This window comes from Artibeus jamaicensis, unplaced genomic scaffold (assembly GCF_021234435.1).
Source record: "Artibeus jamaicensis isolate MK-2021 breed Jamaican fruit bat unplaced genomic scaffold, CSHL_Jam_final scaffold_614, whole genome shotgun sequence".
NCBI lineage: Eukaryota > Metazoa > Chordata > Mammalia > Chiroptera > Phyllostomidae > Artibeus > Artibeus jamaicensis.
This window is the reverse complement of record NW_026522050.1, coordinates 7,662,820-7,686,757: the sequence shown is the minus strand read 5'-3', so window position 1 is coordinate 7,686,757 and position 23,938 is coordinate 7,662,820. Positions and strand designations below refer to the sequence as shown.

General features: G+C 36.7%; 1 protein-coding gene across 1 annotated transcript; it reads left to right on the top strand.

Moving 5' to 3' along the window:
* The first annotated feature begins 9,535 nt into the window (after positions 1-9,535).
* LOC119034701 (olfactory receptor 1009) lies at positions 9,536-10,477 on the top strand. The gene has a single exon (XM_037125814.2). It carries the CDS (start codon positions 9,536-9,538, stop codon positions 10,475-10,477), a length of 942 nt encoding a protein of 313 aa, XP_036981709.2.
* The last annotated feature ends 13,461 nt before the right edge of the window (positions 10,478-23,938 follow it).

Here is a 23,938-nt window from a genome sequence, read left to right as displayed (position 1 = left end):
TAAATGGGTGTTGTACCTTATCAAAAGCTTTTTCAGCATCTGTTGATATGATCATGTGATTTTTGTCTTTGCTTTTGTTTATGTGATGTATTACATTTACTGATTTGTGAATACTGAACCATCCTTGCATCCCTGGGATGAATCCCACTTGGTCATGGTGTATGATCTTTTTGATATATTGTTGGATGTGATTTGCCAATATTTTGTTGAGGATTTTAGCATCTATGTTCATCAGTGATATTGGCCTGGAGTTTTCTTTCTTTGTTGTGTCTCTATCTGGTTTTGGAATTAGAATGATGCCGGCTGCATAAAAATGAGTTTGGGATTCTTCCATCATTTTGGATTTTTTGGAATAGCCTGTGAAGGATAGCGGTTAGCTCTTCCTTAAATGCTTTGTAGAATTCTCTTTTGAAACCATCTAGTCCAGGGCTTCCATGTGATGGAAGTTTTTAAATTAATGCTTCATTTTTTTTCTGTTGTTATTGGTCTGTTCAGGCTTTCTGCTTTTTTTCATTGAGTTTTGGAACATTATATTATTCTAGAAATTTGTCCCTTTCACCTAGGTTTTTAAATTTCTTGGCATACAGTTCTTCATAGTACTTTCTTACAATCCTTTGTATTTTTGTGGTGTCAGTTGTAATCTCTCCTCTTTCATTTTTGTTTATTTTTATTTGGGTTCTCCCTCTTCTTCTCTTGATGAGCCTACTTCATGGCTTGTGCATTGTGTTTATCTTTTCAAAGAACCAACTCCTGGATTCATTGATCCTTAGAATTGTGCTTTTACTCTCTATGTCATTTAATTCTTCTCTGATCTTGGTTATATCCTTCTACTTTCTCTGGGCTGCCTTTGTTGTTGTTTTTTGAGTTCTTGTAGGAGTAGGGTTAGGTTGTTTTTTTGAAATGTTTCTAGCTTTTTTAGGTAGGTCTGTATTGCTATGAAGTTCTCCCTCAGTACTGCCTTCACTGTGTCTCATAAGTTTTGGGTTGTTGTGAGTTCATTTTCATTTGTTTTCAGAAACTTTTTTATTCTCTAATTTCATTCTTGACCCATTCATTGTTTAATAGCATACCATTCAGTCTCCATGATTTTGGGTGCTTTGGGCTTTTTCCTTTGGGGTTGGTTTCCAATTTCAGTCACTTGTGGTCAGAGAAGATGCATGGTATGATTTCAATTTTCTTGAATTTTTTGAGGCTCATTTTGTGTCCTATCATTTGGTCTACCTTTGAGAATGTTCCATGTGCATTTGAAAAGAATGTGTGTTTAGCTTCTTTGGGATGAGGGCTCTCTATATATCAGTTTAGTCCATTTCATCTAGGGTGTTGTTTAGTGCCACAATATCTTTGTTGATATTTTGTTTGGAAGATCTGTCCATTTTTGATAGTGGGGTGTTAAAATCCCATACTATAATTGTGTTGCTGTCAATATCTTTCTTGAGGTCCTCTAAGATTTTCTCTATGTATTTGGGTGCTCCTATGTTGGGTGCATAAGTATTCACAAGGTTTATGACTTCTTGGTGAATTATTCCCTGAAGCATTATGAAGTGACCCTTTGGGTCTCTCCTTATGGCCCCTTTTTAAAGTATGTTTTGTCTAATATGAGAATTGCTACCCTGGTTTTTTTTGTCTGTTTGCTTGCAAAAATTTTTTTCAGACCTTCACTTTTAGTCTGTATAGGTCTTTTGTCCTGAGGTGGGTCTCTTGTAGGCAGCATATGTGTGGGTCATGCTTTTTTTCCATTCAGCTATTCTATGTCTTTTGATTGGAGGATTTAATTCATTCACTTTTAATGTTATTATTGATAGGTACTTATTCAATTATATTTTTGTACCTGTGTTCCTCTCTGTCTCTTTTCTATTCTTTCCTTAAAGCAGTCCTTTTAGCATCTCTTGCAGAGCTGGTTTTGTGGAGGTGTATTCTTTTAGACTTCTTTTGTCTTGGGAGCTCTTTATTTGGCCTTTTATCCTGGTTGAAAGCCTTTCCAGATAAAGTAGCCTTGGTTGCAGGCCTCTGGCTCTCATTACTTGGAATATTTGTTGCCAGTCTCTTCTTGCTTGGAGCATTTCCATTGAGAAGTCAGCAGCTAACCTTATTAGAGCTCCCTTGTATGTTACTTCCTTTTGCCCCTTTTTGCCTTTGAGATTCTCTTTTTGTGCAAATATCTTTGTTAAAACACATTTGCCAATGATACCTCAGACAAAGGTTTAATCTCCAAAATTTACAAAGAACTTACATGACTCCACTCTAAGAAGACAACCAACCCAATTAAAAAATGGGAAGAAGACTTGAACAGACACTTCTCCAAGGAGGACATACAGAACATCCAGAGACACATGAAGACATGCTCAATATCGTTAGCTATCAGAGAGATGCAAATTAAAACCACAATGAGATACCACTTTCCACCAGTCAGAATGGTCATCATAAACAAGGCAACAAACAACAAATGTTGGAGAGGTTGTGGGGAAAAGGGTTCCTTAGTTCACAGTTGGTTGGATTGCAGACTGGTACAACCATTATGGAAAACAGTATAGAATTTTCTCAGAAAATAAAAATCAACCTGCCTTTTGACCCAACAAAATTCCACTGTTAGGATTATATCCTATGAACCCTGGAACACCAGTCCAAAAGAACCTATTCATCCCAATGTTCATAGCAGCACAATTTACAATAGCCAAGAGTTGGAAGCAACCTAGGTGCCCATCAGTAAATGAATGGATAAAAAATTTGTGGTACATGTACACAATGGAATTCTATGCAGCAGAGAGAAAGAAGGAGCTACTACCTTTTGCAACAACATGGATGGAACTGGAAAGCATTATGCTGAGTGAAATAGGCCAGGTGTTGAAAAAAAATACCATATGATCTCACTTTTAACAGGAAGCTAAACAACAAAACAGAGAAGCAAGCAGAATAAAAACAAAGACACTGAAATAGAGAGCAAGGGGACAGTGTCCAGAGGGGAGAGGGAAGAGAATTTAACAGGAAAAAGGGGAGAGATTTGGAGGAACAAATAGGAAGGACACAGGGAGGAGAACTAAGGGGGCTGGAAATGGGAGGGAGGTGGGGAGCACGGGGTGGGAGGGCTGGGATGAGAGAAATAGACAAAAAACTCTACTTGAAAAATAACTAAATAAAATTTTTAAAAAACAGTAGAAGTTGGGACAGTGTAATAAACTGCCAGATATTCAGGTCACTCTTCTTAAAGGGCCCCCATGGACTTAACACATACACAAATCCATCTTTTCCAGGATTCACAGCAGAACAACAGCTGGAAGGGCACCAGTCACACAGGACAAGTGCTAGGTAAACCTCCAGATGCCAGGCAGCTGCTTTGATCCCTTTCCAAACCCTCCCACCCCATAGAGACACAAAACAATGAGGCAGGTTGCCCTGCCCTGGTGATGAACTAAGGCCCTACTCCACACCCTTTACAGGTGCCTTTTTTACAATAGTCCACACTACTAAGAGAGTCAACGCTGCTGTACCTAACACACAGAAACAAAAACAGGGAGGCTGAACTACTGGGAAGCCCAAGAAACATTGTCCAAATGAAAGAACAGAACAAAACCACAGAGAAAGTGCTAACTGAAGCAGAGATAACTAGTCTATCATATGCAGAGTTCAGAACACTGGTAACCAGGATGCTCAAATAACTCTTTGAGTGTGTCAACAACCTTAAAAAACCTAGGAAAGAAATAAGTTTACAATAAGGGAAATAAAGAAAAATCTACAGGGAACCAACAATGGAGGAGATGGAGCCGGAATTCAAATCAATGGTTTGGAACATCAGGAAGAAACAAACATTCAACAAGAACAGCAAGAAGATATAAGAACTTTAAAAAATCTAGGATAGTATAAGGTACCTCTAGGACATCTCCAAATGTACCAACATCAGAATCATAGGGATGCCAGAAGTAGAAGAGGAAGAGCAAGAAATGGGGAACTTATTTGAAAAAAATAATTAAAGGAAACTTCCCTAATTTGGTGAAGGAAATAGACACAAGTCTAAGAAGCACAGAGAGTCTCAAACAAGATCGTCCCAAAAAGGACCACATCAAGACACCTCATAATTAAAAAGTCAAAGGTTAAAGATAAAGAGAGAATCTTAAAAGCAGTAAGAGAAAAGCAGATAGTTACCTATAGGAGGTTCCCAGAAGGCCATCAACTGATTTCTCAAAAGAAACTTTGCAGGCGAGAAAGGATTGGTAAGAAATCTTCAAAGTCATGAAAAGCAAGGACCTATGATCAAGACTGTTCTACTCAGAAAAGCTATCACTTAGAATCAGAGGGCAGATCAAGAACATCCCAAAGAAGAAAAAACTAAAGGAGCTCATCATTGCTGAACAATTATTATATTTGTGTGTGTGTGGGGGGAGTCATCATTATCCCATTTTATTTTATTATTTTTTAAACTTTTTTTATTGTTGCTCAAGTACAGTTATCTCCATTTTACCCTCACCACTCTCCACCCCATGCCAGCCATCCCCATTTCCTACCCATAATCCTACCCTGTTTGGTTTTGTCCATGTGTCCTTTATAGATGTTTCTGAAAACCCTTCGCCCTTTCCCCACAATTATCCCCTCCCACATGCTCTCTAGTTACTGTCACTTTGTTCTTAATTTCAGTGTCTCTGATAATATTTTGCTTGCTTGTTTCACAAAACCATTATTATATGAAATGTTAAGTGGACTTATTTAAGAAAAAGTAGATCAGCCATGGCTCAGTGGATTGAGTGCTGGGCTGTGAAGGAAAGGGTCACCAGTTTGATTCCCAGTCAGGGCACATGCCTGTGTTGTGGGCCAGTTCCCCAGTAGAAGGCACATGAGAGGGAACCACACACTGAAGTTTCTCCCCCTCCCATTCTCCCTTCCTTCTCCTCTCTCTAAAAATAAATAAATAAAATATCTAAAGAAAAAGTAGAAGATCAAAACTACAAACAAAAAATGGCAAAAAATACATGCCTTTCAACAATTAAATCTAAAAAAGAAAGCAAACAAGCAGAAGAAAGACAGAATCGTGGATGCTGAGATGGGAGGGGTTGGAGAATTGTTGAAGAGGTGAGGTGATTAAGAAGTACAAATATAGTACAGAATAGCCATGGGAATGTAAAGTACAGTGTAGGATATGGAGTAGCCAAAGAACTTGTATGCATGACCCATTAACATGAACAATGCTGTGGTGATTGTCTGAGGGAGTGGCGGTCGATGGGTGTAGGGAGACAAAGGGAGATAAATCAGAACAACTGGCAGATTATAATCAATAAAATATAAAGAAAGAAATCTCAGAAATATATGTCCTAAAAAAATTTGAAAACAGGTTTACATATAGAAATTAAAAATAATTGTGTGCTAAGCTAAATAGGAATTCAAATAGTAATTTTTAATTAAACCAGTATGTGAAGAAGAGATAACATTAAATATGGTGTGGTAAGAGAGATATTAAGTATTAAGAAACTTTAAGAAAACTACATTGTAATATCAGAATTAAGCCACAGGGGAGGTTTTAAATAAATAATATACAGTTGTATAGGTTTATTACATATTTTGAAAATTAACCACTTGTTTGCTGAAATCTTCAATTTGGTTGTTGACGTTTTTGTATTTCTGGTGATTTCTTTTGCTATGCAGAAGCTTTTCTGTTTGACATAGTTCTATTTATTTTTTTCTTTTATTCCCCTTGCCTTTGGGGTCAGATTTAATAAAAAGCTCTGTAAGACCAAGGTTCATAAATTTAGTATTTATGTTTTCTTCTATGTAATTTATTGTTTCAGGTCTTCTATTTTGTTTTTTGGTTCATGACAAAGAGTATTGTAGTTTTGTTCTTTTGCACGTGCTTTTCAATTTCCCCAGCACCATTTATTGAAGACAATGTCTTTTCTCCATGGTATGTTTTTGGTCCTTTGTCAAAAATTGCTTGCCCATATACATGCATGTGGGTTTACTGCTGGGCTGTCAATGGCCAAGCTATGGAAACAACCAAATTGTCCTTTATTAGATGTTTGTATAAAGAAGGTATGGTGCATACATACAATGGAATGGTACTCAGCCACAAGAAAAGATGAAATACTGCCACTTGTGACAACATGGATGGATCTTGAGAATATCATGCTAAGTGAAACAAGTCAGACATAAAAGATCAAGAACCATATTATTTCATGCATATGTGGCTTACAAAACTGAAAACAAAAAATGGACAAACGAGAAAAACAAACAAATAAAAACTTGTAGTCATAGACAACAAGTTTGGTAGTTACCAGAGGGAGGGGATGGAAGAGTAGTGGAGGGTAATAAAGATAAAATGTATTAAGACAGAAGAAGATTTCACTGGGTTAAACCCACAATTCAATACACAGATGATGTACCATAGAATTGTATACTCGGAATCTATATGATCTTAATAACTAATGTTACCCCCATTAACTTAATAAAAAGAGCATAGTGGTATGCTAAAATATTTTAAAAAATAAGAAGAAAACAAACAAAACATTATAGAGCAGGGAATTGTATTATACCTGAAGGACTCTTTTTTTTTTTTTTTCTCTCTTAACTAGGCTAGACCAAAAATAAAAGTTTCTATATTGACTCTGTTATGTCAGGCTGATGCTGTTTGTTGTGGAGATAAAAGAACACTCTAAACATCTTCTTTGATTTAAAAAAAATTTTTTTACCAGTAAGAAAGTATTTTCTCTTGCCATATGCTAACTGTTCAGATGTAATCTGCTAAATTTTGAGGACCAGTTAATACATTATCAAAACATAATTAAAAATATAAAAAAGGTTTTCTTTTCCAGTCCTAGCTTACAATAGTTAAACTCTTCACATATTTTGGACAAAGACCTGGGAAAATTATTTCTTTGGCAACATGTGGTAATTTTTATGTCCGAGGAAAGTCCATTTTATGCATTCTAAGCCCTTCCTCCAAAGACACTAATGCAGAAGAGAAATGGGTACCACCCTCTCTATGTTACTTCAATTTACAACAACTTCATAGAGTTTCCTTGCTTAGCCTGCAACTAGAGGTGAGAGAGTCTATATCCAGTTAGAAATAAACTCAAAATGATCTGTAAACAGATGTCATTGAACTTATGTAGGATATAAAATAAAACTTAAGTTGCACTTTCCCTTAGTGGCCTCATTCCCATGATATGGTATCCTTTTGGGGACAGAGCATTTTCAGTAAATAATAAAGAGAAAAATGATGTAACTTTACAGGGAACTTGCACCTACCTGGTAAAGACTAAATATATTTTAGTGGAGTCTTCCACATTTTCTTTTTGGAAGAAGACAAAGAATAAAAGCAGATGACTTGAAATTTCTGCCCTATTCTGTGTGTGAAGGTAGCCATGTTAAGAGAGGAGATGAAGCCTGATGAACTTGACTCATTTTTACTTTAGTTCTTCTTGTCGTCTTGAAAGAAAAAGAGAGAATCTGTTAGTATGTAAGTTGAGCTCTTCTAAATCATCTTTTTTTCTTTATTCTACTTGATTTTTAGCAAGTTGGGGAGAATATAAATTATTTTAAGTAAGCTTAAAATGAATTATCTTTGGCTGATACCCAGAATCAACATGATCCTCATCTTTGTTGGATGTTGAGCAAGACCTAAGGAGAGATCATTTAGACATCATTGTAGAGATAAAATTAAATTTTGCAGCCAGATAAAACCATGTATAAAATTGGATAGAGACATTTAAGCAGCCAGTGAGGGGGCAAATAGTCCTGACTTTAACTCCATCTCTGTCTAAACCAACTGGGTGTTTCCTTCCGAAAGGACGACCAACACAAATGGTCTTGGTATTATCCAAGTGCACTGAACATGAGAGCTAATTGTGTCTGCCACACTATGTAGTAGTCTAAACAGCAAATTAAAAAAATGGAAACTGAGAAACTAAAATATTCATAGAGAGGTAGAAGCCTTGGGCATGTGTAGAAACTATGAATGATAGAAAAGAGTTGAGAATCCTCAGGTAATTGTGAGGGTGAAGACTGAGACTGTTGGAGTGGGAGTTAGTACACTTTAAGAGGTTTAAGGAAGAGGTGAGATGATGGGTAGACAGTTTGACTGATTATTGCAGCTGTCTCTTTAATTCTGCCAAAGCCAAGGATATAACGTAAAGTTTATTTTTTGCTAAACAGGAGGCCTTGCTAAAGTCAACTAATAAATTTCAAATTAGAAAACTGAAGGAAAATTGTCTATCATGTAAGCCTTATGTTGGACTCTGATATTCTTGGGTTCGTAAGTTGTTTTTTTAAGTAATGAATAAGTAGCTTACTGAACTTTTTATGTTGATCCTCTTATTCTAAGTGGGTGAGAATTCTGAGATCAAAGACAATAATTAAATTTCAATAAGTTAAATACATAAAGTATTTAAGTAAAGTTCAGAGAGATCACCTGACTTAACTAAGGTCACCCTTAAGTGGGTGACATGAGAATGTCACACCTTAAGGGTGTATCTTCTATAGAAGATACTGATGGGAGAATTTAAGCTGTTTTCTAAATTTCCTTCCTTCACGGTTTTCTTCCCTACACTGTTTCCCTGCACTGGTACTTAAACTCAGCAGTTTCTCTGATCTTATGGGCTTCCCACTAATGGCCACTGGCTATAAATTCCACACCAGAAACAGGAAAGAAGAAATATGCTATCCTATACTCATGTAGGAATTATTTTTTTGGAATGAAAGGAATTGTAAATACATCAGTATTTCCCAATGTGAGAGCAAAAAGCACAGACCCTTTTGACAAGCATTTCAAAGCCCACCTCTGTCAGTCAGTAGCATTGAGAATTTAGATTAAGCTTCAGTTCTCTCTAATGTAAAATAAAGGGATATTTAGCTTGCAGGCTTATTCAAAAAAGTATGTAATACAAATACACTAACAATTATTGTCCTCTTATTTAGGTGCTCAACGGGATGTTGCTTTAGGTGCTTTATCTTATTTAATCCTCGCAACAGTTTAGAAGGTTGGTATTACCATTAGTGTTCTTGCTTCACAAAGGAAGAAACGTAACTTTCTTGGCACGAGAGAAGGTGAATGAGTCAAAGCAGTTGGATAACATGCATTGAGTTTTATGTCATAATCATGAAATGCAAAGAAAGTCATCTGAAAAACAAGCGACCACTCATTTATTCAGCTTGCTTCACTTCTACTTTCCTGCATCATTTCACTAGGGGTGTGCCCACATGATGAACTCAGGTAAAGTTCACTAAGGTGGGAGTTAACAGATGTCTATTGTGGAACCACCTATGCTCAGTGAGTCAACTGAGAATACCTTGAGCAAGCTGCTCCTCTTTTCTAGGCTTCCACTTTTTCATCTATGTATTGATAGATTCTACAGAGTTATGCATATTATAGCTATGGGTGTGATCTTTTGCAGTGGTCTCTATTTCATTTTGTATTCCCAAATGCAGTTTGTAACTAACTCATATCATTTCTCATTAGTTTAGTTTCTAGTTCATTTCTGTCATGTCCCAGTTTGAAGATATGTTCCCCAAATGTGCCATGACACCTCTGCTCTTCTACTGAAATCACAACCAGTCAATGGCCAATGAAAACTACACGAGGGTCACCGAATTCATTTTCACAGGTTTGAATTACAACTCTCAGTTGAAGGTCTTTCTCTTCCTGCTCTTTCTGAGTTTCTACATTATCAACCTAACAGGAAACTTGGGGATGATTATTCTGATTTGTATCAGTTCCCGCCTTCACACACCTATGTACTTTTTCCTCAGCCACTTGTCCTTTGTGGACATGTGCTTGTCCTCAGTTGTGAGTCCCAAGATGCTCACTGACTTCTTTCTGCAGAGGAAAGTCATCTCTTTCTTGGGCTGTGCTTTGCAGTACTGGTTCTTTGCATTCTTTGTGGCAGCAGAGTGTCTTCTCTTGGCATCCATGGCCTATGACCGCTATGTAGCCATCTGCAACCCATTAATGTACTCAGTTGCCATGTCCCAGAGCCTCTGTATGCAGCTTGTGTCTGGTCCCTATGTCATTGGCTTCATGAACACCATGACTCATACAACAAACACATTTCGCCTCCCTTTCTGTGGCCCCAATGTCATCAATCATTTCTTCTGTGATGCTTTACCCCTGTTATCCCTTGTATGTGCTGACACAGGGCTCATTAAGTTGGTGGTTTTCATCGTGTCTGGAGCTGTGGGTGTCTTCAGCAGTCTGACCATCGTGGTCTCTTACATTTACATCCTCACTGCCATCCTGAGGATCCGCTCAGCTGATGGGAGGCGCAAAGCCTTTTCTACTTGCTCCTCCCACTTGACAGCCGTCTCCATCATGTTTGGTACCCTGTTCTTTATTTATGTACGGCCGAGCGCCACTTTCTCCCTGGATCTCAATAAAGCAGTGTCTGTGTTTTACACAGCAGTCATCCCCATGTTGAACCCACTTATCTACAGCTTGAGGAACAAGGAGGTCAAAGATGCCATCCACAGAACTCTTTCTAGGAGGACGACTTGTTGCGCCTGAATTCTTTTCTGGAAAGAAGTTGGGGGAAAAATCTCAATGGAAAGACTGATTGTGTGATTCCTAAGGCTACTTTCAAGTGTTTGGAGTCTGGATGACACCCCTTTATCCATTCATGTATCCAGTTGTTTGTTCATTTAGTCAGTTAGTGTAGATTTATTAAGCCCTGTACGTGATTTGTCTCTGCAATATACCCATATTGTAGTTGAAACCCACAGTCCATTTAATTTTGCTTCTCTTGGACACCTTATAGTCCAATTATTTTCACAAAACCTCTATTTTATTTCTGTCATTAGTTTTTTATGATTCTGCTAATATGTTTTCTCTTCCTGCTTACCCTTTGGGATTAGAATTTTTATTTTTTAATTAATTTATTTATTTTTAAAATTATTTTTAAACTACAGTATTCTTTCTTTTACTCCCTTCCCAGCCCACTCCCTGTGCCCTCCACCTCCCTCCCCTTTCCACCCCCCCTTAGTTGTTGTCCATATGTTCTTTATGCTAGTTCCTATAAATCTTTCCTTTTTTCCCCCTGAAATTCCCTCCCCTCTCCCCTCTGGTCGCTGTCCCCCTGTTCTCGATTTCAGTGTCATTGTTTTTAGTTTGCTTACTTGTTTATTTTGTTATTTAGCTTCTTGTTAACAGTGAGATCATATGGTATTGTCTTTCACCACCTGGCTGATTTCACTCAGCATAATGCTTTCCAGTTCCATCCAAGCTGTTGCAAAGGGTTGGAACTCCTTCTTTCTTTCTGCTGAATAGAATTCCATTGTGTATATGTACCATAATTTTTTGATCCATTCATTTACTGATGGGCACCTAGGTTGCTTTCAGCTCTTGGCTAATGTAAATTGTGCTGCTATGAACATTGGGGTGCATAGGTTCTTTTGGATTGAAACGCAGTATTGTAGTTTTTGCACTGACATCTAGCTCCCACTAATAAGGATATGTAAAATAAAAGTGACGTGGGATCTCATGTTTAAGCTCATCAATGGAAAGAAATGCTTGGCTGTAAACATTGATTTTGGGGGTGTACTTAATACAAAGCACTACATACTTCTCAGGGAATGTAGATGAAGCTATGTTCCATTCTGATAAATGGAGTGGTCTACAGGGTATGTTTATAGAGATAAAGAGACCTGTGCTCATTTTGATGCATTTTACACCTGCCAGAGCTAAAGGAGTTCATCATCACCAAGCCCTTAGTATTTGAAATGTTAAAAGATTTATTTAAAAAAAGAAAAAAAGATCGAAACTATGAACAGTAAATGATAACCAGCTCACAACTGTCAACAACTGAATAAAAAAGACACGAAAACAAACTAAGCAAACAACTAGATAAGGAACAGAATCATAGAACTGGAGATCACCTGCTAGGGTTATTAGTGGGGAGGAGAAGGTAGAGAATGGGGGAAAATGTACAGGCATTAAGAAGCACAATTGGTAGGTAAAAAAATAGGGGGATGTTAAGAATAATATAGGAAATGGATGTCAAAAAAATATATGAATGACCCTTGGACATGAACTAAGAAAGAGGAATAAATACATAAAAATAAAATGTAAAAAAATTCAAACAATGAATGCAAAAAAAGAAAAATGAAATCTCACCTTCCCAAACAACCCTGCCCTGAAAAGCTAATATAATGCAATTGTCACTCCTAGGATTACTTATGTTTTTTCATAGTAAGAGATATATTTTTAACAGATACAATAATTAATTTGTCTGCTACTTATTATTTCTAGTAGAATATAAATTCCAAAAGGTTAGACATTTCTTACATCATTCTCGCATTTTGTGGCTCTAATGCCTAGACTAGAGCCTAGGAAACACATTGGACCTTCAATGAATACTTACTGAATAAAAGAAGAAAGAAAATACAAATTTTCTGGGTAAGTATGAATTTCAGGTGATATCTCCTCAATGAATGTAGCTCCCACTTGAGATCCACAAAGCCAAAAGAACAAAAATAAGACTCTCAAAGGTGATCATTGTTTGTTGTACAAATTCTTCTGCTGCTGACTATTGCACTGTGGAGAACATTTCTATGTCTAATCGTAAGTATTTAGTTTCAGCTGGACACTCTATAATCACCCAACTATAGCACAGGTGTCAGACCACAGAAATGCTATTTCCATCATCAACAGTGTCTCTCATAATTAGAGTTGAGATTAATTTTAAAAAACTGGTCCAGCTTATTTTAGAGATCTTCCCCTTGATCATTTTAATTCAGATTTTAGAAAGATTGAAGAGTTTATTCAGTATTTTGTTGTTAATATTTTAGACAATTCTAGTTCCTTTGGATTAGCTAGATTCAGAAGCTCAAACCTGTGGGATTCTGGATATAAGTGATGAGTAACATCCTGGATTTGGTTGATCCTGGTTCACCATGATGGGATAAAGTTGTTTATGCAGGTTGGAATGAGTGTCAGAACACCTGTGGATCATTCCATATTTTCCTGGCTAAATTTCTTTGGGTCACTGGCCAAAGGATAATTTATTTTTTATTAGAGATATTGGATTAATATACCACTACCAGTATTCCTGAAATATGGCACCTAAAATATTTAGATTTCAGGAGTAATTATTCACAATTCATGAGAAAAAGTGTCTGTACTAGGTAATTACTTTGCAAAATATCTGCGGACACATCTGTGTTAGCCATGGACACTTACTTGTTATATTAACATTGCTATTAAGAGTTCTTATAAATGTCACCCTCCCTTAAAACAATAAAGAATAATTTACAATTTAAGAGTAGGCAAACACTCATTTATCAAAATAAATATTACTGTTTTAAAATTAAAACACCTTCTATTGAAATACATGGAAACATTTAAAAGAGAAACCTCAGAATAAGAAAAATGTTTGCAGCATATTTACTTGACTAAATATCAACATTTACAATACAGAAATACTTATGACAATTTAGTTAAGAACAGACAGTAAGTAAAATGGTGAAGAAGATAGAAAAATATATGAAAGAAATCGCATTCAGTTTATCCTTGTGCATCCTTCAAACATTATTTTCTGTGCATACCATGACATAAAATATATGGCAGATCACTGCTCCAGAGAAACTCAACACATGCACAAAAAGAGAGGCACAAAAATCCTCAGTTGCATGTTGCTTGTAATGACAAAAATAAAAATAACCTATATAACAATAGTGGTTAAATACAATTGGATACCATATAAATTAAAATGTTTGCATTATAAAAATGTACCTTTTAGTTATAAATCTGAGAAATATTATTGAAAGCCACTTATATAACTCAGATGCAGAATGAATAATATATATTGAGTGTGCATATTCACATTGGTACAAGGTAAAAAAATATGGGAGTGAAGATCACCAAGTTAAAGATGAAGGGTCTCAATGAGGAGGGGTAGGGGAATGAGGTGGCAGAATGTTAATAAAGGGCCTTTAACCCAATTGTACTGTATCACTCTAAAAAAAAAACACAAGCAAATGTTAACTTTTTTCCAAGTCAGTCTCTCGGTGCTTCAAAGTTGAAGGTGTAACTTGATGCACAGTTCTTTTGCCCTTGCTGAAAAAAATACATCCCAGAAATTAGTGGCTCAAAGCAATTGATTACTTCTTGCCATTCTATGGGCTTAGCGTATGATCCTTCTGCAAGTCTGGCTTGGCCTCATCAGGTGGCCACAATCTTTTGGGAGCTAAAGTTCCAAAATGATGTCACTGTTTAGTTAGATGAATGGCTGTTGGCTGGGGTGCATTGGTATTCTTCCATGGGATCTGTCATCTGCTAATACGTTACATTGGGTGCCTAATGGAATAATCTCTAAACAGTGTTTGAGGAGACTGTGAGTCGCAGTTGAAAGGCATCTTGGTGCCTCTGCTCCAGATTCTATTTAACATCATAACAAGTTTTTGTGATTCAACATGTCAGAGTTCCAGCGTGCTGGATCCATCCCTTTTCTCTGATGGAAGTGTCGCTCATCTGCACTACTACAGCTCATGGTCCCACTTATGGTGAGCAGAGATTTAGTTGGTGGATCATTAAAAGTAAACAGGTTGAAGAGCCACTCCCATTTCCATCCTGCACCAATGTAGATGTAGCACCAGTAAGTGGGAGAAAATGACAGTGGGTGACAGAGAAACCAAGATATTAACAGACATGGATTTAGATAATGACTTAAATTGTAGAGTAATCAGATATGCTATCTAAAATGACATTAGTTCTCTGGGTATTAGTGGAAAAGATATCAACATGCATGAATATATGGGATATTTCAACAGTGTCTTGGCAACTAATTCTGAAAAAATTAATTTGCTAGAAATAATAATGAAAAAACAGAAGTAAAGCATGTCCTTATGGACACAGCAGGAGCCTCAACATACTGAAGGAAAGTATTAATGAATGTACAAACAGACTACTAGAAAATACTCAAAATGACAAACAGGGAAAAAATAAAATATTTAATTTATATGCCAGTATCAAGTTGTCAAAATCACTATATTTGAAAATCTGAAAATAAAAATGAAAAGGTCAGGGCAGAGGAAATGTGTGTAAGAGATAATGGCTAAGAATTTTCTAAATAGCAATAGACACTAAGCCACATGTCCAAGAGTCTCAGATAACATGAAATGGAAGGAACACACAGACAACACAAAAAGTAAAAAAGTAAGTACTGATTGTCTTCACAGTGAATACTGTAGTTGTGGAGTGCTCTTAGTTCCATTGTGGGATGGTAAGCATGCCCATGGCCTCTGTACTCGAGATGCCAGATTGTTATGACAATCGGAAATAATCCACAATTAATTGCCAAATGTCCCTTTTATATATGTGTGTGGTGGGGTTGGTATAATAGCACCTCCACTTTCAAACCCCTCATCTGAAGAAAAAAGATCAACATTAGAACAGATTTCTTGCCTAAAACTGAAAGTGAGAAAAAAAGATTGAAAAATAAAAGTGTTAAAGAGAAAAACAATAATACCTCAGACAAAGGTTTAATCTCCAAAATATACAAAGAACTCAGAAGACTCCACTCTAAGACAAGCAAACCAATTAAAAAATAGGCAAAGGACTTGAACAGACACTTCTCCAAGGAGGACGTACAGAGGATACAAAGACACATGAAAAGATGCTCAATATTGCTAGCTATTAAAGATATGCAAATTAAAACCACAATGAGATACCACTTTACACTGGTCAGGATGGCTATCATAAACAAAGCAACGAACAAAAAATGTTGGAGAGGTTGTGGGGAAGAGGGGACCCTAGTTCACTGTTGGTGGGATTGCAGACTGGTACAACCATTACGGAAAACAATATGGAATTTTCTAAGAAAACTAAAAATGAATATGCCTTTTGACCCAGCTATTCCACTGTTAGGAGTATATCCTAAGAACCCTGAAACACCATTCCAAAAGATCCTATGCACCCCAATGTTCATAGCAGCCTAATTTCATATAGCCAAGAGGTGGAAGCAACCTAGATGCCAGTCAGTAAATGAATGGATCCAAAAACTATGGTACATATACACAATAGAATTCTATGCTGCAGAAAGAAGGAGCTCCTACCCTTTGCAACAGCATGGGTGGAACTGAAAAGCATTATGCTGAGTGGAATAAGCCAGGTGGTGAAAGACATACCATATGATCTCACCTTTAACAGGAACATAAACAACAAAACAAACAAGCAAGCAAAATATAACCAAGACACTGAAATAGAGAACAGGCTGACAGTGTACAGAGGGGAGAAGAGAGGATATTTCACGGGAAAAAGAAAAGGGTTTACAGAAACAAATATAAAGGACATTTGGACCAAAACTAAGGGGGGTGGAAATGAAAGTGAGGGAGGAAGCACTGGGGGGTGGGTGGGTGGGCTGGGCTGGGATGGGTGTAAAATACAGAAAACTGTACTTGAACAATAATTAAATTAAAAAATGCGGAGCCTTAGGGGCAGGGCGGGGCCTCCAGGGTAGCGTTGCTGGGTTGTGATGCTGTATGTGGGGTGTCCTCATCCTTAATGGGTGTGAACAGACTAAAAATGGCTCAAGAAGATCTCAAAGCCCCAGAGCCCATAAATCTAAGTGATGAAGAAATAGCTAAACTTTCAGATGCACAGTTCAAAACACTGGTGATCAGGATTCTCACAGAACTGGTAGACTTTAGTCACAAATTAGAGGAACCTATGAAGGCTAAACTAATTGAAATGAATGGCAATGCACAAGAAATTAATAGTAATGGAAAGGAAACTGGGACACAAATCAGAGGAGTGGACCAGAAGGAGGAAAAAAATGACCAACCAGAAAAGAATGAAGAAACAAGAATTCAAAAAAATGAGGAGAGACTTAGGAACCTCCAGGACATCTTTAAATGCTCTAACATCCGAATTATAGGGGTACCAGAAGGGGGAAAGGAACAGCCACGAGTAGAAAACTTATTTGAACAAATAATAAAGGAGAATTTCCCCCAATCTGGCAAAGGAAATAGACTTCCAGGAAATCCAGGAAGCTCAGAGAGTCCCAAAGAAGTTGGACCCAAGAAGAAACACACCAAGGCACATCATAATTACATTAGCCAAGATTAAAATGAAGGAGAGAATCCTAGAAGCAGCAAGAGATAAGGTCACAGTCACCTACAAAGGAGCCCCCATCAGACTGTCAGCAGATTTCTCAAAAGAGACCTTACAGGCAAGAAGGGGCTGGAAAGAGGTATTCCAAGTCATGAAATCCAAAGACCTACACCCAAGATTGCTCTATCCAGCAAAACTTTCATTTAGAATGGAAGGACAGATAAAGTGCTTCTCAGATAAGACCAAATTCAAGGAGTTCATCATCACTAAGCCCTTATTCTATGAAATGTTAAAGGGACTTATCTAAGAAAAAGAAGATAAAAAAGATGAACAGTGGAAGGACAGCAAACTCACAGTTATTAACAACTACACCTAAAACAAAAGCAAGCTAAAGGGACAGCTAGATCAGGAGCAGAACCATAGAAATGAAGATCTCAAGGAGGGTTAGCAACAGGGGAGTGGGAGAACAAGAAGGGGGGAGAAGGTACAGAAACTAAGTAGCGTAGATGGTAGGTAGAAAATAGATAGGGGAAGGGCAAGAATAGTATGGAAAATATAGGATCCAAAGAAATTGATGCACATGGTCATAAGCTAAAGGGGGTGAATGGTAGAGGTGGGGGGGTGCAGGGTGAAGGGGAATGAAGGGGGAAATAGAACAACTGTAATGGCATAATCAATAAAATTTATTTAAAAAGCTGAAAAAAAATTTTTAAAAATTCTTAAAAATGATAAAATAATGTAACTGCCACCACAGAACAGTATATATAATAAAATATCTTTCAAAAATAAATGACAAAACTATTTTAAACTAGCAAAAACTAACACAATTTATTTTCAGCATACATATATTAAAATTAGTATTAAAATATATTTCCCAGGGAGAGCAAAAATCTTATCAGATGGAAATTAAAATTCACACACACACATACACACACATGAAAACACTGGCAGTTGCATGTTAAATGTAAATTTGAAATGTATTTTTCTTATTTTTAATTGTTTTAAAAGTATCCTTGCACTATAAAGGAAAGAATAAACAAATGGGATGTCATCAAAATAAAAAGCTTCTGCATGGCTAAAGAAAACAGTATTAAATTAGCAAGACAACCAACTGTATGGGAAAACATATTTGCCAATGATACCTCAGACAAAGGTTTAATCTCCAAAATATACAAAGAACTTACAAGACTTCACTCTAGGAAGATATCAAACCCAATTAAAAAATGGGAAAAGGACTTGAAAAGACACTTCTCCAAGGAGGACATACAGAACATTCAGAGACACATGAAGAGATGCTCAATATCGCTAGGTATCAGAGAGATGCAAATCAAAACCACAATGAGATACCACTTTACACCAGTCAGGATGGCTATCATAAACAAAGCAACAAAAAACAAATGTTGAAGAGGGTGTGGGGAAAAGGGGTCCTTAGTCCACTGGTGGTGGGGTTGCAGACTGGTACAACCATTATGGAAAACAGTATGGAATTTTCTCAGAAAAATAAAAATCGACCTGCCTTTTGACCCAGCAATTCCACTGCTAGAATTATATCCTAAGAATCCTAAAACATCAATTTCAAAGAACCTATGCACCACAATGTTCATAGCAGCACAATTTACAATAGCCAAGAGTTGGAAGCAACCTAGGTGCCCATCAGTAAATGAATGGATCCAAAAATTGTGGTACATATACACAATGGAATTCTATGCTGCAGAGAGAAAGAAGGAGCTACTTACCTTTTGCAACAACATGGATGGAACTGGAAAGCATTATGCTGAATGAAATAGGCCAGGTGCTGAAAGACAAATACCATATGATCTCACCTTTAACAGAAAGCTAAAGAACAAAACAAACAAGCAAGCAGAAAAAAACAAAAAACAAAGACACTGAAATAGAGAACAAGGGGACAATGACCAGAGGGGAGAAGGAAGGGGAGTTAAGGGGAAAAAGGGGGAGGGATCTGGAGGAACAAATAGGAAGGACACAGGGATGAGAACTAAGGGGGGTGGAAATGGGAGGGAGGTGGGGAGCAAGGGGCAGGGGAGGCTGGGATGGGAGAAATAGACAAAAAACTGTACTTGAAAAATAACTAAATAAATTTTTTTTAAAAAATTTAAAAAAATAAAAAATAAATAAATTAATTAATTAATAAAAAAAAAGAAAGAATAGCAAACATTGACATTTATAGACTATAAAAGCATAGTGTAGAAAAATAATAGCATAAAGAGTAAGACCGTGTAGGACTCCACTGTTTTCTAATCTGTACAATATATAAGTTATTAAATAATCCATCATTTATTAAGTTTATTGTTGTCCTAAACACCATAACAATTTTATAAAGAAGGAAAAATAATATCAAAATGGATTAAAAAATTCTCATTTCAAAGAATGACAGAAAATAGTATGAAAGAAACAAAAACAGGTTAAGCAAATAGAAATTAGGTATTTAAGGTAAGATATTTAATTCAATCATATCAATAATAATTTTAACTCTAAATAGTCTAGAAATAAGAATTAAAATACAGAGAATGCCATATTTGCCATGTTGGACATAAAGGCAAAACAAAGTACTGTGCTATCTAAAGAAAATTATTAATTATGAAGACATAAGTTAAATACAAAATGAAAGAAAAATTTCATATGGATATGTTAAAATAAAACAGACTTTAGAACAAGACATTACAAAGGGAAAAGAGGCTATAGCATAATGAGGAAGATATACTCAAATCTTCATTATACATAATAATATTTTTCCTTTTTTGTTCTTCTTTTCTTTAAAAAAGAAACCCTTGTGTCCAGGGCTGACTTTCAGTAGAGCAGTGAGGTAGCTGCTCTGCTTTGTATGAAACCCTGACCCAGAAGCAGGTCATCTACATATGATTTAGCACCAGGGTGTACATAATAATCTTAAACATGTTGGTCAAATGATTGTATATTGTTAAGATACAATGACTCCCTAAGTTGATCAATAGATTCAATAAAATTCTGCCAAAAATCTTGCAGAATTTTCTAAATTGGCAATCCAATGCTAAAATATGTTCAATAAAGAGCTAGGAAAACTGGAAGTCAAACTGTTGTAAGTAGGGAACTGTCTGTGCCTAAAACTGAAAATTACAAAGTATTATACTTTGTACTAGTAGTATAAGGTAGGCATATATATGTTGGAAAAAGTCAAATTATTGTTAATGTAATGAGAATGGTTTGCATGACATTGATGTGACCTGGAAGCCAAGGAAATTGGACTGGAATGTGCATGGATGAATAGTGAAGACTTCACCGTATTAGTCAGTGGAGGTGGTATATACTGTTGAATGAACCTCTATATACTGTGTGGTCACTGCATTCAAAATGAATGAACAGTGGAGCAAAGATTCTGCATCAAATTTTGCATTAAGTTTGAACATTCCCCTACAGAAACTATTGGAATGATTCAGAAGGCCACCGCTATGGGCAACTAGGGATTGGCAGCTTCATCAAGACAACACACCTCCTCATGCATCATTCCTCCCCCAGAGCTTTTTATTTTTTTGCAAAACATCTAATCATCCAGGTGATTCAGCCCACCCTACATCTCAGATTTGGGGTCCTGTGACTCTGCCTTTTCCTAAAACTACAATTAACTTTGAAAGAGAAGAGATTTCAGACCATTGATGATATTAAGGAGAATACAACAGCTCAGGTAATGGCAGTTGGGAGAACTGTGTGCCTACTTTGAAGGGGGCTGAGACATCATTGTCCTATATAGAATGTTGCTTGTATTTTGTATATTCTCCCATAAATGTTTCTATTTTTCATACTACATGGCTTGATACTGTCCGGACAGACATTGTATAACAGTGCAACAGTACTGAGGGTCTCCTCAAAAGGCCAACCCAACTGGTTTGAATGATTTTGAAAACCTGTCAAGGCGATGCACTGAGGGAAAATAGTCCTTTCAGTTAATGGAGATGAGTAATTGGATATTCATATTCAAAAACAATGATTTTCAACCTTTACCTCACATCACATGCACGCATTGACTCAACATGGATTATACAAGGAAATAAAATTTAAGAGCATAAAGTACAAGCTATATATTTGATAAAGGATTTGTGTGGATAATATGCAATGAACAATTACAACTAGAGTATGGTGACGCAGGCACTGGCTTGCAGTGTCCCCAGCATTATGGATGAAATGAGATACATTCACAGACTACCAAGTCCTGTGGAGGAAAAGGGAAAGCATGGCTTTTCTCTTAAAGGGGGAAAAAACCTCAGCCTCCACCATGACAGGCCTTTATTGGGGTTTTTCTCACATTACATGATGGTCCTCATTTAATATGCACAGGTTGCTTTAGGTGGTTACCTTTTACATGAAACAAAGGAGCCAATGTTGCTAATCACATCACAGAAGAAGTATATTAGCGAAGAAAAAGGCAAAAGTGGCTGAGCCAGTTACACTCATCCTTGGAAGGTTTGGAATGGATTTTAGGAAGTTACGGTAGGCACTGGGTGCCTCAATTCAGTGTGAGGGAGTTTTAGCAAAAGCAAGTCTCATTGCAGCCTACGTACATTATAGGCCTGATTCCCCATGGGAGAACCTACCTGTGGATGTGGGTCCTGTCTGGGTCCATACCATGGAGAACTGTCTCCTACAATATGGAAAGCTATATAAATGTTTACAATAGGCAAAATATTTGAGTAGACATTTCACCAAAGATAATATAATCTAAAGGGAATATTATCATATTTAAACAATCACAAAGCCATAGTATAAGTTTAAGATGCCTTAACTGAGGAATTAAAATATTTAAAATTCTATAAACACTGGGGCGCATAGGTTCTTCTGAACTGGTGTCTCAGGATTCTTAGAGTACAATCCAAACAGTGGAATTGTTGGGTCAAAAGGCAGTTCCATTTTTAGTTTTCTGAGGAAATTCCATACTAGTTTCCACAGTGAGTTCGCAGTGAAAGACAAATACCACATGATCTCATGTATAAGTGGAAGCTAATCAAGAAAACAAAGAGGCAAGCAACATAGAACCAGAGACATTAATATAAAGAATAAACTGACAGTAACCAGAGTGGAGCGGAGAGACAGATCATGAAGGAAAATAGGGGAAGGGTCATCAAGGAACATGTATAAAGGACACATGGACAAAGCAAAGTGGGGGTAGGATTGAGGATGAAAGGCATGGATGGGTGGGGTTGGAGTGGGTGGTTGGGTGAAAATGGAGACAACTGCACTTGAACAGCAATAAAAAAAGAAATACAATGAAAAATGGCCTCAAGATCAACAATGTCCATACTTTCTCACAATTTGTTCCCACAGAACAAATTGTGGGGGTAATTCAACAATGATGGATCAAAGGGGGGCTTGTCTTCTGTTTGGTTAGTTGTGAAAGGGGATGTGGAAATGGAGGACCAGATGTTTAATCAGCCCTGGGTGCTGTCTCTGGCTCATCCATTTGGGGGATATATATTGTAATATAACAGTTGAGAGCGTAAAAAAATCATTTACTTGAAACTACCTTTTAAAGTCATTTTATTATTATTTCTTATTGTTGACATTATTGCAGATGTTCTCCATTTCCTCCTGCTTTGACCCCCGCTAACCAGCCTGCTTCTCCCCACCCCAGGCCTTCACCACATTGCTGTCTATGTCCATGGGCTATACATATACGCATACATGTTTTGGGGCCAATCCCTTCAGTCCTCCCCACCCTCCTCTGAGATCTTTCAGTTCTTTTGGGCCATACACACCTTGTGGAGTATATGTGTACACCCAGAGATACACGTAGACTAATAGAACACTGTGCCAATGTGGACATTTGCCAGAAAAAGAATAGCAAACCTAGAACAGGCCACTGAAAGGATCTCGTTTGATGGCTTCTAGGATTAGACATGCATTAGGCAAATGCATCCTCAACACTGGCTGAGAGTGCATTCTTTTCCACATGAAGTCATAAAGGTTGGGAAAATCACAGACCAGCATGGAGCCTTTTCCTGCAATTTATTTAGACTCTATCCAAGTTACAACTCAGTATTTGTGCCTCCATTATTTCCTTTGTAAAACAGGCCTAGAAACAGGATTGTTGTCTTGACTGGTTATCCTACTGGTTAAATGAATTAATACTTCATAATATTCGGAATAAATTCTAAAACAAAAATGCCCAATATTTGTGAACTGTTGTGTAGTTTTCTGACCAATAGTTTCATTATTTATTTACAGCATTAAAAAAATTCTGGCAGCTTTAGTCATTGTGCCCTATAGGAATTTAGGAGACTTAAAATAAGAAAGGAATAATTTATAAGAAATATTAATGTTACTATGGCAATAATAAGCTGTGACCACATAATAAGCTGTGATGTATATAATACCAACATGGGACATCATAATGCACCATAATATCCAGGAGGCATGTTTTCCTTTTTTTAAATTGTTTTATTGTTATTTAATTATAGTTGAGGCATGCCTCTAGGAGGCATATGTTGTTGTGAACAGTTTTTTTTTTCAAAATGAGGATAATTAAATTTTTTTCTTATGATATTCCATAGAGATTTGTTATTATTTGCGTTACAACACACATTGTCTAAGTTTAAGTTTTGTATATTTTTTATACCATAGAAATTAATTTCAACTTGAGGGACCCATTCTATTCCCCAGGAGCTTCAATTACAGTATAAGTCTCTAACTGCATACCCTACTCATCCTAACATGCTCAGCACCAGGGAAGGAATGTCTGTCACTCAGGTTCGTTAGCTAATGCTAAGCTCTGGTTACTTGAAAATTAAAATGAATATATTTTCTCAGCAAACAATTATTTTATAGATATAACTACCTGGTTTGTCTTCTTAACAGAGAGTGATTTAAAATACAACATCCCTGTGCACTTATTGTTTCAAATGCTTTGCCTTTTTTGTACTGAGAGACAGTTGA

What these genes read in the sequence shown, in the direction of transcription:
- LOC119034701 (XM_037125814.2), top strand. Translation starts at nt 9,536, where the DNA reads ATGGCCAATGAAAACTACACGAGGGTCACCGAATTCATTTTCACAGGT.